The sequence below is a fragment of the Acinonyx jubatus genome, chromosome A1, assembly GCF_027475565.1.
Source record: "Acinonyx jubatus isolate Ajub_Pintada_27869175 chromosome A1, VMU_Ajub_asm_v1.0, whole genome shotgun sequence".
Taxonomy (NCBI): Eukaryota; Metazoa; Chordata; class Mammalia; order Carnivora; family Felidae; genus Acinonyx; species Acinonyx jubatus.
Window position 1 is genome coordinate 16,174,161 of NC_069380.1, and position 13,867 is coordinate 16,188,027.

At 36.3% G+C, this 13,867-nt stretch overlaps 1 protein-coding gene across 5 annotated transcripts in view; it reads right to left on the reverse strand.

Annotated features, from left to right (window-relative positions):
- The window catches only part of TRPC4 (transient receptor potential cation channel subfamily C member 4), a 198,358-nt gene that overhangs the window by 25,269 nt on the left and 159,222 nt on the right, over nucleotides 1-13,867 (reverse strand). For all 5 annotated transcript variants that reach the window (XM_015070943.3, XM_027064725.2, XM_027064723.2 and 2 more), the window contains 2 exons: nucleotides 13,225-13,364; nucleotides 3,519-3,832 (listed from right to left, as the gene is read on the reverse strand). In XM_015070943.3, coding sequence (XP_014926429.1) covers nucleotides 3,519-3,832; nucleotides 13,225-13,364 — 454 coding nt within the window. The remainder of the gene's footprint in view (nucleotides 1-3,518; nucleotides 3,833-13,224; nucleotides 13,365-13,867) is intronic.

Genomic DNA, 13,867 nt, shown 5'->3' on the forward strand with positions numbered 1-13,867 from the left:
TGTATGTAGAATAATTTCAGTGACTAAATAACACTTAATGACACTTTCTTTAGTATCATATAGTTCTTCCCATGTTAAAGAGAAGACAGCCAGGAAGCTTGAAAAGAGCAGAAAAAAGTGTCCATTTGTTGGTGGGGAAATGAACAGAGAGACATAGAAGACACAGACTAGTTTGTCCAAAGGGCAGCTGAACTTATAGATCTTGGGAAGAGAGATCTGTGCTGGTGATAGGAACATAGGAGTCCTCATCCCTCAGACATATAGGGCTACATCCATAAGCACAGATGAGTTTTCACAAAGGTTCTGTAATATGGTCTGAGGATGGTCACTAAGGAAAGATCTTTATTTATTTATTATTTAAATTTCTTTTTAACGTTTATTCATTTTTGAGAGACAGAGCATGAGCAGGGAAGGGGCATAGACAGAAAGGGAGATGCAGAATCCGAAGCAGGCTCCAGCCTCTGAGCGGTCAGCACAGAGCCTGACATGGGGCTCGAACTCATAGACCACGAGATCATGACCTGAGCCAAAGTCAGATGCTTAACTGACTGAGCCACCCAAGCGCCCCAGCAAGATGACTATTTAAAAGCAGTGACTGCGATATAATTCTCAGAGAACAATGAAAAAATTAGAGGAGTAAGAGATGAAGTGTAAAGACATAGTGGTGTTGAAATTAAAGAGGGCAAGATTTCAAAAGCAAAAGTGTTAACAGGGTCACACGATGCAGAAACATTAAATAAACTTTAAAGAGACAAGTGTTCCTTGACCATGGGGATATGGAGGCTCTAGGCATTTTCTAGAGTAGTGTTAGTGGACTGATGGAAGCAGCAGCCAAACTGCAGTTGGATGAAGAACGAATAAGAAGAAAACAAGGTGTCTTGTTCAGGCTTCCTTGAAGGGTTATTTGGCTAAAGGGAAGGAGAGAGACAGGAGTGGAAACTAATGGGAAATACAGGGCTCAGAGTCTCAGCATACATTTGCACCCTGAATGGAAGGAGTAATAGAGAGGAACCGTGTGAGATAGGCAGGAGATCTCCTGATAATGATAAACAGATGTAACATAGCTAGCATTTTTTAAAATCTGATTCTATGGCAGGCACTGTATTAGGTACTCTACATGAAGTATTAGGTTTCTTAATCCTCAAATGGAATAAGATCTCTGAAATAGTGGATAGTAAAAAAAAAACAAACATGTTGAAATTTATGGAGTATTATAAATTATAAAAAGAAGTGTATAGAAAGAAGTTATAAAAAGAAAATTGAAGACCAACCAAAGAAAAGAAATAAGATATAGAACAGGAGCCCCGAGGGTATTGCTAGACATCCTCTCACAATGACTGACACCAGTTATGTTGAAATAGAGTCATCAGAGACAGGTCCCTTATACCTGCCTAGGATATTCTCTACATTCTAGTGCATTCTAATACTAAGAGTTATTGCTGTAATTTTTAGTTGTTGAATAATCTGTTGCTTGTAAGTTTACATTCTATTATCTGGAGAAAAAAATTCAGGTGGAATACCTGATTTACTTGGGCTGAATGATTAGGACCTATAATATTTGAGATATGCAATTATCTGTTGCTTTTCATGATAATAAAGGACACCATTTACACTAAAATAATACACAATCCAAGCAGTTCAATACCTTTGCTTCAAGAATACTAGACATTTTGCCTCAGACTTCCATAGCAATGGAACTTCTTGGACAGATCTTAAAATTAGTTCATAATATGTAAAATCATTTACCATGAAAGCGGTAATAGGTCAGTGTGATTCTTGGGAACTTAGGGATCATAAATCAGATGTCTGAGAAGGGGCTGGATCATGGAACAAAAGCTGTTCCCTGAATTAAACACAACCTGGGAGGTCAGTCAGTTCTAGGTGCTGTGTGGAAGTTCCTCCTGGAAGACAAAGCTTGGAATCAGAAGGTTATGGCAACCTAGGGAGATGGGGCAGTCTTGGCAAGCAGTTTGCATTGGGGCACGTGGTACGAAGTAACAATGGAGTTGTGAAAGCCATGGTGAGCAGAAGGGCTCTCCAGAAGAAATCCAGAGACAGACAGCAGACAGTATCCAAGACGTTTGTTAGAGGCTGAATTTTGGTCCTTGAAGGAGGTTGGTGGGATCTGATTGTTGTAACTCCCTACTCTCAGTTGCCAGGAGCAAATTACCAAGTCATGGGGCACAGCAGAGTGGGGAAAGATCTCAGATGTAAAAATTGAGACACAATTCAGGGCCATGCTAGTCACAAGGACATTGCTACAAGGGGTTTCATTGAATCCCTCGCCTCCAGGGTCAGAAAAAGGCATGAGGAAGATGAAAAGGCTGAATAAACTGGTCAGCCTGGGCAGCTGCTGTCAAAGAGCAGAAGAATCAAGGCTGGGAGCAAGGGAAGCTGGGATGACCTTTTGTTTTCTCTGTGACTCATGGTTTGTGTCAAATCTATTTCAGAAAGGATCTGAGGAAGTTAAGGCTGAGATTAAACTTTTATGTGCAAAGAAGCAGATGTTGATTAATTAAAATGGAGTTTTAATATTGGGATCAAAGACAAAACAGATACAGAATTGAATCAACAAGAATATTTTAGCCATCAGGGACTTAGTTTATATGAAGTTGTTGAGTTCTTTTCCTACTTGAGAAATGACTACTCTCTTATTTTACATAAAATTCTATAATGGCCTGTGAATAGGGTCTGATCTATAGTCCCGTATGAAGTAACCATGTATTCGCTGGTAGTTCCTGTGTAGAGGGAAAGGACCTAGGTGTCTTCATTCCCCTGCTAATGAACTCTTTGGCACAGTTGTGTGGTGGTCATAGTGGGAAGGAAATGGGCACAGGCATGGAGAGGTGTATTCTGTAAGGACTGTGTGAGCATCAGACATGGGGGCATGGGTCTGTGCTATCAGCAAACCTGCCTGAGATCAGCAAGAGGTTGACACTGAATGAGGCGTGTGGCTCATCAGGCGTCAAGGCACAGAGAGTTCTGTGTGCATAAGGATGGCAGCCCAGGTTAGCCTGGGGTTCCTATTTTTGATCATTTCTACATGCTCACATTTTTTATGTAGGGAATTAGAGAGTGAAAGAACAAGCAAAGGGACTTTCATATCTGGAAAACACAGAGGAAAGCTCGAAAAGTACTTGGATTTTCTCACAAGATTGGTTTTACTTATATTCTGTCTTTTAATGTGCTTGTAAGATGCCACTAGGGCAGAGGTTTCCTCTTATTACACATTTTAAAACCAAATATACAGCTTTCCTTTATATGAGGTCACTTAAAAGGCCATTTTACTAAGACTTAAAATAAATGTAATGGTTATATATATATATATATATATATATATATATATACACATATATATTTAATGCCAGAGGGATCCATTTGTATTCAAAACCATGTTAATTCTGTTTTCTGTATTAAGCACAATTTCCTTTGCAACCACTTGTCATGGTTCAAATTCATAATGTAATACACTCTACATTCCGCACAGCGTTACCAATAAAAGCGTCTGTTCGACTTACGTTGAAAATGCATTGTTCTGCTTTTCACATCGTATGCCTTTACAGCTTAACCCTTTTGTTTCTTCATAATAGAAATACAATTGATTTAGGCCATTTGCAAATGCTAGCAACACAAGGCAGTATATGAATAGGAACTTCAAAATGTCCAGGAGCATTCTTCCCAGAGATATTTGCAGAGGCCCCAGGTGAGAATTTGCAGTAAACAGTGAGATCAGGCGCAGGGAACTGAAGATGTTTGCGATGGCAAATAAAGCTTCAGCCACTAGAGTGGGATGCCACATGTCCCAAGATTCTCGTGGATTCAGAGCACTGTACTGGAGAGAAAAGAAAAAGTAAAACAAACTCATATGTATATGACTATGTCAAGTTCAGGCCAGAATGCTTTTTCAGGTAGATCTAGCATCGTGGCCTATTGCCCTTCACAGCGGCTGATATCCTCCACGATGGTGGCAGCAATATTCATCTACACAAAAATAAGAGTTTATTAAAGCAACTTATAATTTATAAGCTTTAATCAAAGTGACCTTGCTGGCCTGTCCTTGTCATTTGTATGTTTGTTTATAAGTGAATTGCATCTGGCCTCGACCTTTCCGATGGAACTTTCAAAAAAGAAAAGGAACATGTTACATAGAAAAAAAATCTGATTTTATATGAGGAAGAGCAGCAGCACGATAACAAAGAAAGATACATTATAAAGGAAAACTACAAATTTTGAACAAAATTATCAAGGGCTTTACTTTCTGTATTTACACACTTGCATAGTCTAGATGCATGCATGCAGGATACAAATTCCATATAAGTGAGTGCAAGTACTGGTCCATTGCCCTGGAAATAGGAATGACCACTCTGGGTATAAATGTTGGTGCTTTGTATCTGTTGTATCATAAAGCATATAAAACCCAACTTGGAAGCCATCCTGGAAGTCAATGAATTGTTAATTTTGTTATATTTAATATGTAGGACATGTGATTTTTTTGAAGATTCCTTAATTAGATAAAATATGTGATCTAAGAAAGAATATTTGCTACATTAAACTTTGACCAGCAATTATTTAAAAAGTAAGACTTAGTCAGTTGACATGTCAGCTTTAAATTATCTTGACATTGAGCTGCATGAAAAGCAAGATGAGTTTTATCCCTTGTATTATTGAGGTAAATTTATATCCTTGAAAAAAAAAGGCCAAATATTCTCTTTGAAATACTGTGTTACAAAAATCTATAAACTTGTGTAGGAATCAAACAATAAATTGAGTCATCTTCTTCATACACATCCCTAAAAAATATGTCCAAACAACATGATCTTTTTCCTAATAATCATGTTAGCAAAAACAGTTCTACTCCTGTATGAGTCCCATTGGAATATCAGAATATTTCTATTCTTTTTATATTGCATTTTATACCAAAGACCTTTACAAATGTTAATTAATTCTCTTGAAACCAATAGATAGTATTCTTTTAATCTCCCCGGGGACAAAATACATCACAAGCTCCTGATTTTGTTCAACACTCAGACTCTTGCTTGAATGACAATTTAAAACAATCCAATTTGAGCTAAAGGGAAATTATTTTCTATTTTTAAATGCTGATAACTGTTCTTGAACATTCTCAACTTCAGCATAAAATAGCTAATCATTGAAGACACATGAAGAATTAAAAACTTAATATTTTTTATTCATTATCACACATATCAGAGTGAGGGTTTATGGTATCAGCCACTACCTAATTCTCTTCTCTTGGTTGTCCCATATATGATGCCACCTCTGCCGTCAAAGACTAAAACCACCTTCACCTTCTTTGTCTTGCTTCTCCCGAAAGACACATGTTTAAATAGAGAACATCCCCCAGCCCCCCATTGATAGCTAATTCTATATTTCTCTTTCTCTTTAAGCTAATATGGCTTAGGACTATATCTCAAAATGTACAAAATGTGACATAGTAAGCATTCTTAAGGATGTGATCTTTTTACTTGGAATTCCTCATAACGTTTAACACAATATCCTGTACGGCTCAAACATTTTCTCCCAACGAGTACTTACTGTCCCGTGAGGATGGGAGGGACACCTGATAATAAAAATGCTCTAAGAGATTAACACAAAGTGCTGTGGGAATATAGAGAAAGTGATAAATTCTGTCTGGGGCTGATGGGGCCAGCAATGAATAGAGACTATATGTTGTTCAAGCTTTAAGGGTCCTTTGATGTTATGGCATCTACTGGAGACGCTGTTCCTCGTTCTAGATTTCACAGGCAGTTGGAGGCAGTCTTCTTAGCAAATTGTCTCAGCTGGGACTTGCAAAATCATGCGAAAGGTTTTCCATTTTACAAATCATGAGATGCTAGATTCTACCCCAGTATAATTACCCAAGTCTGCTTCAAAGTCTAGCACTTCTGGTAATTGTTGGGAAACAATGCTATGTGAATCTGTTCACATTTATGCATGGTCAGGGCTTCCTGAGCAAAACATTGCATGGCTGTTAAAAGATGTCTGAATGGCAAATAAGCCTTGGAAGTTAAATATAGAGACTTTCTGAGAGATTTGGAAACATCTCCCCTGGAGCCATCTGCTTAGATTCTAAGGATAATAAAACTAGGGACCTTTGCCTCCCCTGAGAGAATTTGTTTACTTTAGAAAGTTAAGGTCTTTCTCTTTCTGGGGGGGGGGGGGGCGGTGGGGGAAGATGGGCAGCTGGCACAGCTGTACTCTATAAGCTCTGAGATTCATAATTTCCCAGTTCCCCTCCTGTGGTACAAACTCCTGCATGTGAAGGGTGCATCTGGCTCTCATCTGTCGCCCTGTGGGGAATTGGAGCATGGGGGACCAATGTTAAGATTGTTATGTAAGTAAACAATTTGTCTGTTCTCTGATCCAGAAAACTTGCTTCCTGTCAGGATTAAATAGAGATATAAACATTTAGTAATTAGCTCTTGATTTCATTCTTTTAAGTTCTGCTTTTTAATTTCTCTCCTGTCATTCACGCATACATTTAGCTCTGGTTTCTACATATAGGCATTGTTTTACAAGGAGATATTTAAAATTCTTTCAAACCATGGCATCCTTTGAACTTGTAGAGAAAAATTAGGATTCTTCAATGTTAAATGTATTTTTCCACACCCTATGATTAGGAATTAAAAGCTTAACTTGAATTTAAAATTTCTCTTTGGCTCTGTTTTCTAAAACGTAGTCACAAAATCTATATTCACGTTTTTAGCCCTCCATGTTTGCCTCTGGCCATTTGTGAGGCCTCTTCCCAGTGTCCCTAGCAGATCCTTCTTTCTCACTTGCTCCTTAAATAACTGAGTTTGCTTTGCAAGCCTCTTCTCTTCTCATTCTATCTACTCTCCCTGGATGTTTTCAGTGATCTCAACTGTCCGTTATGTGCTGATGACTCCCAGTCCTACATCTCCGCCTGGATGTCTCCCCTTACAGTCATATTTTATATTCTACCGCCTTGTTGACTTTTCCACACGGTTATCTCACAGGCATCTCAAGCACACAGGTCAGAATTGGAATTCGTGCTCTGTTGCTCCTCAAGCTCTCTCTCCATTTACGTTCTCTGATCTTAATGAGGGGTGGCAAATCTCCCAAAGCAGAATTTGAGGTTGAGCCTAGATTCTTCCTCTCCCAACTCACAGGCTCTAAACTAAAATCTCATATATACCGCTCACTTCTCTTCGCTGGTACCCTCACTGTCTTAAAGAAGTTCCTCTATTTCTCACAGAAATTATTATAATAGCCTCCTAACTGCTCTCCCTGCCTTGTATCTTATTTCTACTTTGGCCCATTTCCTCCAGAATTGTGTTTTAAAAGGGCCAGTCAGACCACCTCATATCTTGCTTAATGTTCTTTCTTCAATGATTCTGCAATGTCCTTGAGATGAAATTCCAGTTTTTTAACATGTCATATGAAGCCTCTGGAATCTGGGTCCTGACTCTCTTTTGAGATTGATCTGCCATTTGTTCTCAGTTTGGTACTTAATGCTCTGGCTCAAACCTTTGGTACTGGTCACTCCCCAGATTTCCCTCACATTCTCATCAAAATTCCTTTCTATGAACATCAGGCCCTATGTCCAGAGCGGATTTAAATTCCAATTATTATGATTCTTCATCTGCTATTTATTCATTAAATATATGCTGAGTGCCTACGCTGTGCCAGACACCATCAAATAAAATGCAATTTATGGTGAGCAAATAAAATGCAGTTTATGTCACATGAGCTTACAATATAGTGAAGAAAGCAGACATTAAATAAGAAAAGCTAATCCTTCCCTTGACAGGTACTCTTTGACGGGGATGAATGGACGCTAGGATCCTGCTGACCAGAGCTGGTGGTTCCATGTGATAGAATAATCCTTGAAAGAGAAAGATCAAGTCTGTTAATTATACTTGAATTTAAAAAAATAATTAATTTAAAAAAAGGAAAGAGAAAAATCAAGAGCTACTCTACACATTGAAGTCCTTCTAGGACCATCAATTCCTGGTTTCCTTTTTCTCTCAAGTACTTGCTTTTTAGTATAAATGTACCGTAGTGTTGTTTTGTTTGAAACCTTCATTTTTACTCAGATTTTTTTAAGAGACTAGCTCCTTTGCAGACCTATATAACAGAATATTCAACCTTGGATCACTGTCAGTTTTCCATGTAGGGAGCTTTGTCTAATGCATTTTCAGAACCAAACATCTAATAGAGTGCTTTATATATGACAGGAGGTCAAAAAGCATTCTAGGGTGAAGAATCATAGACGCATTCATGGTTGTTAGAAAAGATGAATCATTGGTAGAAATGTGAGTATCTTAATATAGCTAGAATATGGAGAATTTGGGTATAGTGATGAATCTAAGAGGAAGTTGGAGCCAGGTCGTGAACACCTTAGCAGAATGTTTAGAGGAAGATGAACTGAATCATAATACTGGGTTCTTTATATATATGTAGTCTTTGATGCATACTTATAAAACTCAAGTAATCTATAAAAAGTGAATAAAAAATTAAATTGATACAAAATGAAAATATTTGTCATATGAGAGTAAACAAAATGTATATACTGGTTTTAATTTCGATTTATAAGGAGAAAACCTTTCCTTGGTTTAGATAATGAAGTTGGTTAGATAATGAAGTAATGAAAGACAATAAGAAGGCATATGATTTTCTTCTGTAACAGATAATACTAGATTAAACAATTAGGATTTAAATCTCTACAGAGCTCTGTGCCATAAAACTAAAGAATATTTAGAAAATTCCATAATTTGGACAGTATACTGTAGTTACAGCATTTGTGAAATAAAAACAATATTTGCCTCTTTTCTAGCTCATAAGAATAGATCAATGAGATATATACTTAGAACTATTTAGAAGAATAGTACTATGAAAAATTCCATCATGACTGTTAAAATAAATGCTCTTATCTATAATAAATTTAATTTTTGAAAATATTACTTCTATTACACAGTGGAATAGGCATAGGAATTTAGTCATTTCTGCCAAATGACTGAAGATAAATATGAGTGAGACAAGTTGTTCATAGAAAAAAGGACTGGGAAATATTTAGGACAAAACCAGTTCTAATGAAGATAAAGTAACATTTTTTTAAGAGTGCCCAGGCATCAACAAACTCTGGATTAACTAGTATTTCATACAGTGAGAAGTGGAAGTGGGTGACAAACCTTCTTCAAGAATTAAGAGCAAATAAAAAATAAATAAATAAAAGCTTACAATCAATCCATGAGCCATGAAATGTTCAAGAATCAAGGTATTTAAGGAAGCACCACATAGCCTTGCATGTAAGGAGGAGAATACTGAAGTCACATACTTTTCTACTGTCTATGTCTCTACAATGCAATGCTGTTGCATTGTACACAAAAGTTAAAACAACTACTGAGTGCTTATATTAAGCTCTGTTCCATGACATTAAACGTGTTTATTAATGTAATCCTCACATTCTATGGGATTTGATTATTAGTGTCATTTTATATATAAGAAAATTGAGGTATAGATTAAGTAACTTGCTCCAAATCACACAGGTAGGAAGTGGTATCAGTGATACTCAGATCAAGTATGGATCAGAACTCAAATCATGGCCTTAGTTAGCAGGACCCTTTGGTGTGTGTGTGTGTGTGTGTGTGTGTGTGTGTGTGTGTGTGTGTGTGTGTGTATGTGTGTGTTAAAATTCCCTCTAGATGAATGAATCACAAAATGATAAGCCAATTAAGCAAGTGTGGCCCTTCTGCCAGACCTATTCTAAAAGTTTCTCCTCCTCGATAGACCAGTTACAGAAAGGTTTCCCTTTTTGTGGACTAATAGTTTTTTTGGTCTGGATCCATGGCTTGCACAAAAAGACCTAGGGTTGGATTTTTGCTCCCATTTATGCACCTTCAGACTAGAGGTAGAACCTCTACAATATTACAGATAACCTTGTTATAACTCCTTGGTAATCTTGCCTGCATCATAATAGGCAAACTATTCACTAGGAACCAGCATCAGGTGATTCCATCTACCTCATATTTCATAATTAATAAATCATCTATTTTATGGCTCTTATCTCCTAATTTTTGTTGAATACCAGCTCTCTATCAGCTTCCCCTATGTTCATTTCTCTACTTCAGGCATCCATTATCATTTGACTCATTCTCTGCTTAAATCTCATTCATGGCTCCTCTTTATTTAACAGAGCACAGCCCAAATTCTATAGCAGGATGTGAAAAGTCCTTCTTATCCTAGCCTTGCTCCCATTTATTGGATCATTTCTCTTAGATACTGATCTCCTTTATACACTCAGACTTTTTTGCACATTGTATTTTTTCTCTCCGGAATGCTAATGCACTTTCATGAACCCAATGGATACTTTCTGGCTCTGTCTTCCAGGACACTTCCAGTAGAGTTGAGTTCCTTCCTCGATGCTACCATAGCCCCTGCTGTAGACCTTATCAAATGGGAAATTCTTATTTACATGCATTTCTCTTTCCACAACCTGACTGTGGACTGCTTAAGCAGGAGGTGTACCCCAGGTATCTTTGCATTCTCAGCAAACAGATGAAGACCTGGTCTCTTAGTATGCTCCCAGAAATTCTTATTGATTAATTCACATAATAGCTATTTGCCTTATAAATAGCACAGTCTATTTTTGTGCACAAATATAGCACCTTTTCCTAAAATAGTAACTTATAAATTATTTAAAATTAGCATGAAAATTGAATGATAAAAGAAAGGAAAGGTAAGTCAACAAGTGAGCATTACAGACTCCCAAAGTAAGTGCTCTTTTGATTATTATCATCATTTAACAGGTGGTCACATTGAGACCTTCATTTAGTAATTTGCCCCAAATCACACAGGTTTCATGTGGTAAAGGCGAGTGTGAATCCAGAGCTCAATCTTTTTTTCAACTAACATAAAGGAAGAGACATAATAAAGACATTTAAAAAGGTAAGTCTAATGGACTCATAGTATATGAAGAAGAGGGAGGATACTGGAGTAAAAGAGAAGAAAAATTAATAATGCAGGCTTATTCTATAACAGGCACTTAAATTATGTCAACTCATTTACTTCTCATACCAACAGCACAAAGTAGAAATTGTTAGTCTCCTTATTTTATAGATGAGGCAAGGGAGGTGAAGAAATAGGTCCAAGTTCACATAACTAGTAAGTGTTGGAGGAAGGAAGTGAGCCCAGAAAATACTACCCATCAAACTCTATCCATGCAACTCAAGTTTTAGTTACACAAACTAATCATTCAGAAAGAACATTTTGTACTTTACACATACAATCACAGCTGGACTCCTATGACCGCAATGCATAAACAAATTATATTTCTGGAAGATTCCATGTTATTTACATCATTGTCAGCTGAGGTAATTTCTGTGCACTTTTCCATCTCCTTTTCTCCTTCTTCATCACATGAGGTGAGTGATGCTTGAATTTTAAGCATAAGTTTTTCCTTGGTGTAGTATTAGGAACAATGTTTATATTTTAATATTAAAATACATGTTGCACATGAAGAATTTACAACTTTTTAAGAAAATTCAAATCCCATATCTAAAACTGAGACAAAAAAATCCACAAGTACCCATTAATTTATGTAGTTGTACCTACTATATACCAGAGTTCTTATATATGAAAATGTATATGTACCATATATAAACACCATCAAATGTAACATGTAAAAGTATTCCGTATCTTAGTACAAATATTGCATATAAGAAATACATGAAAGAAGTTCCATTTGGGATCAATCTCATACTTGTCTTAGCTGTTGAATAGAATTATACAGTCCAGTGTCATTCCAATCATCTTCCTTAGACCAGTTACATCAGCATCATCTGATGAGTTTGCTACAAATGCAAATTTAGGACCCTCTCTAATACTCTTAAATTTAGAATCTCGGGGGATGGAGAAAAGGAATCTGGGTTTTAGAAAGCTTTCCAGGTGATGTTTTTGCACTGGAAAGTTTTAGAAGAAATGCTATAGTTCTATATACCAGAGTTTTATATCCATATTGGGCCACAAAAAAACAGATATATTATTTTTTAGTGGAGAGATGGCCAAAACAACTTTATAGACATACTTAAGGATCATTACAAAGAAAATAGAAATTGGACAGATATTCACTGAACAACAGACTGCCCATCTCATACATAGATGCATAACCTCCTTGGTTAAGACAGTACCTTCTGCTCTCTTAAGGTCTTCAAGGGCATTAACCTAAAGTAGATAGGAAAAATTACCAAGTTATGATTCTATTATTAAAATATAGCTTGATTTCCATGAAATTGGTAGGCATGAAATTTGGTGAGTGGCAACATTTTAATTGAACAAATTCTGGAAACTAAGGCCTTTCCAACTATGGGCATTTTTGACCCTGACAGAGCTGAACACTATACAAGGGAGACTCAGGCCACTATTTTAGGAACTAGACTAAATGAATGAGTTCACCTACACGTTAGGATTTCTAGGTCAGATCACTAAATTGCATGAATTATTCATGTAAAGCCCAATTAGACACTCTTTATTTTTTGCTAGTACACTAATCATTTTGAAACAAATTTTTAAAAAAGGAGAGACAAAGAAAGAGGGAAAAAGAAAGGCAAGAAGGAGATAATACTTTGATTTGAAAAATATCCCCCAAAGTACAAAATAATCCCATTTGTCATTGCAGAACAAAATGTTTTACAGAAATTATGTGGTTTGGAAAAGATTGATATTGCACAGAATCTGGGGGAGTGATGGGTGTATGAGACTTCAGGCGCTGTCATGTTGAATGGGATGAGGAAAAGGAAATTATATTCTGTTCTAATTATATCAAACTATATTAGTTTGAACTGAAATAATAATTTCAATGCTTTGAATGAGTAATATTTTGATTGGTCTAGGTAATGTTATCGGTTAGTTATAACTGATAAAAATAGATTCTGGTTGCCAAAATTTAAACAGTGTTTGAGGTAGACTGTTATGAGAAATGGAAAGGATTCAAAACCAGAGCAACTATTGTGAGTAATTTTGAGGCATCATTCAAATAAGATGCAACAAAATTGGGTGACAACTTCAAATTGTTTGTGAAATTTATTTCAAAACTATAATTGGGTATTAATAATGTATTTTATACCTATCTATCATCACAGAAAGATAACGCTCTAGGTAACATTATTAGTAAAATTAATAGCAATCAAAGGTAGGGAAGTATTTATCAGAACTTTATGCTTTACCAAAAATATAAATGATAGTTACCTTTACAAATGCAACGATTTTCAAAGAGATTGTTGCCAAATATAAGGAATTCATCACAAAATCCATTAGATTCCACCAATCATGGATGTAATCTTGAAGTCCACCATCCCACATTTGTTTAATTTCTCCCCATATAAAACCTGCAATTACAGAGAGATTCATTGTAAGTGTGATTTTCAATCAGCTTACTAACAACAGAGGCAACTTAAAAATTATAGAATATTGGAGCGGCAAGCGACTTTAATGTTCACTACATGAAGCATTTATTTTTAAAGACAGTAATATTCAGCCTCAGCCAGACTGTAAAATTTTGAGGACACTGAGCTAATTAATTGGAGAGAATGCTTTTAGGGTAGGTTCACTTTCTTTTATTCATCTGATATACTTGTAAGAATGTCCAATTTTTGAATCAACTGCAATTTCTCTGTAACTATCCATTTTTCTCATGGAAAATATCATAGCATTTACTTGTAAACAAATACTAAAAGCAATGTTTCCTTTGAAGTTGAGATGACTCAGAGTCATGAAAAAGTGTCGCTGGTGAACATAACTGTCTTAATTCCATTAAGCAGGATATTTTGTTTTGCCTTTGTAAGCAATCGGTACCTTTGGAGATCTGATTTCAGTTCTGGACAAAAGATGG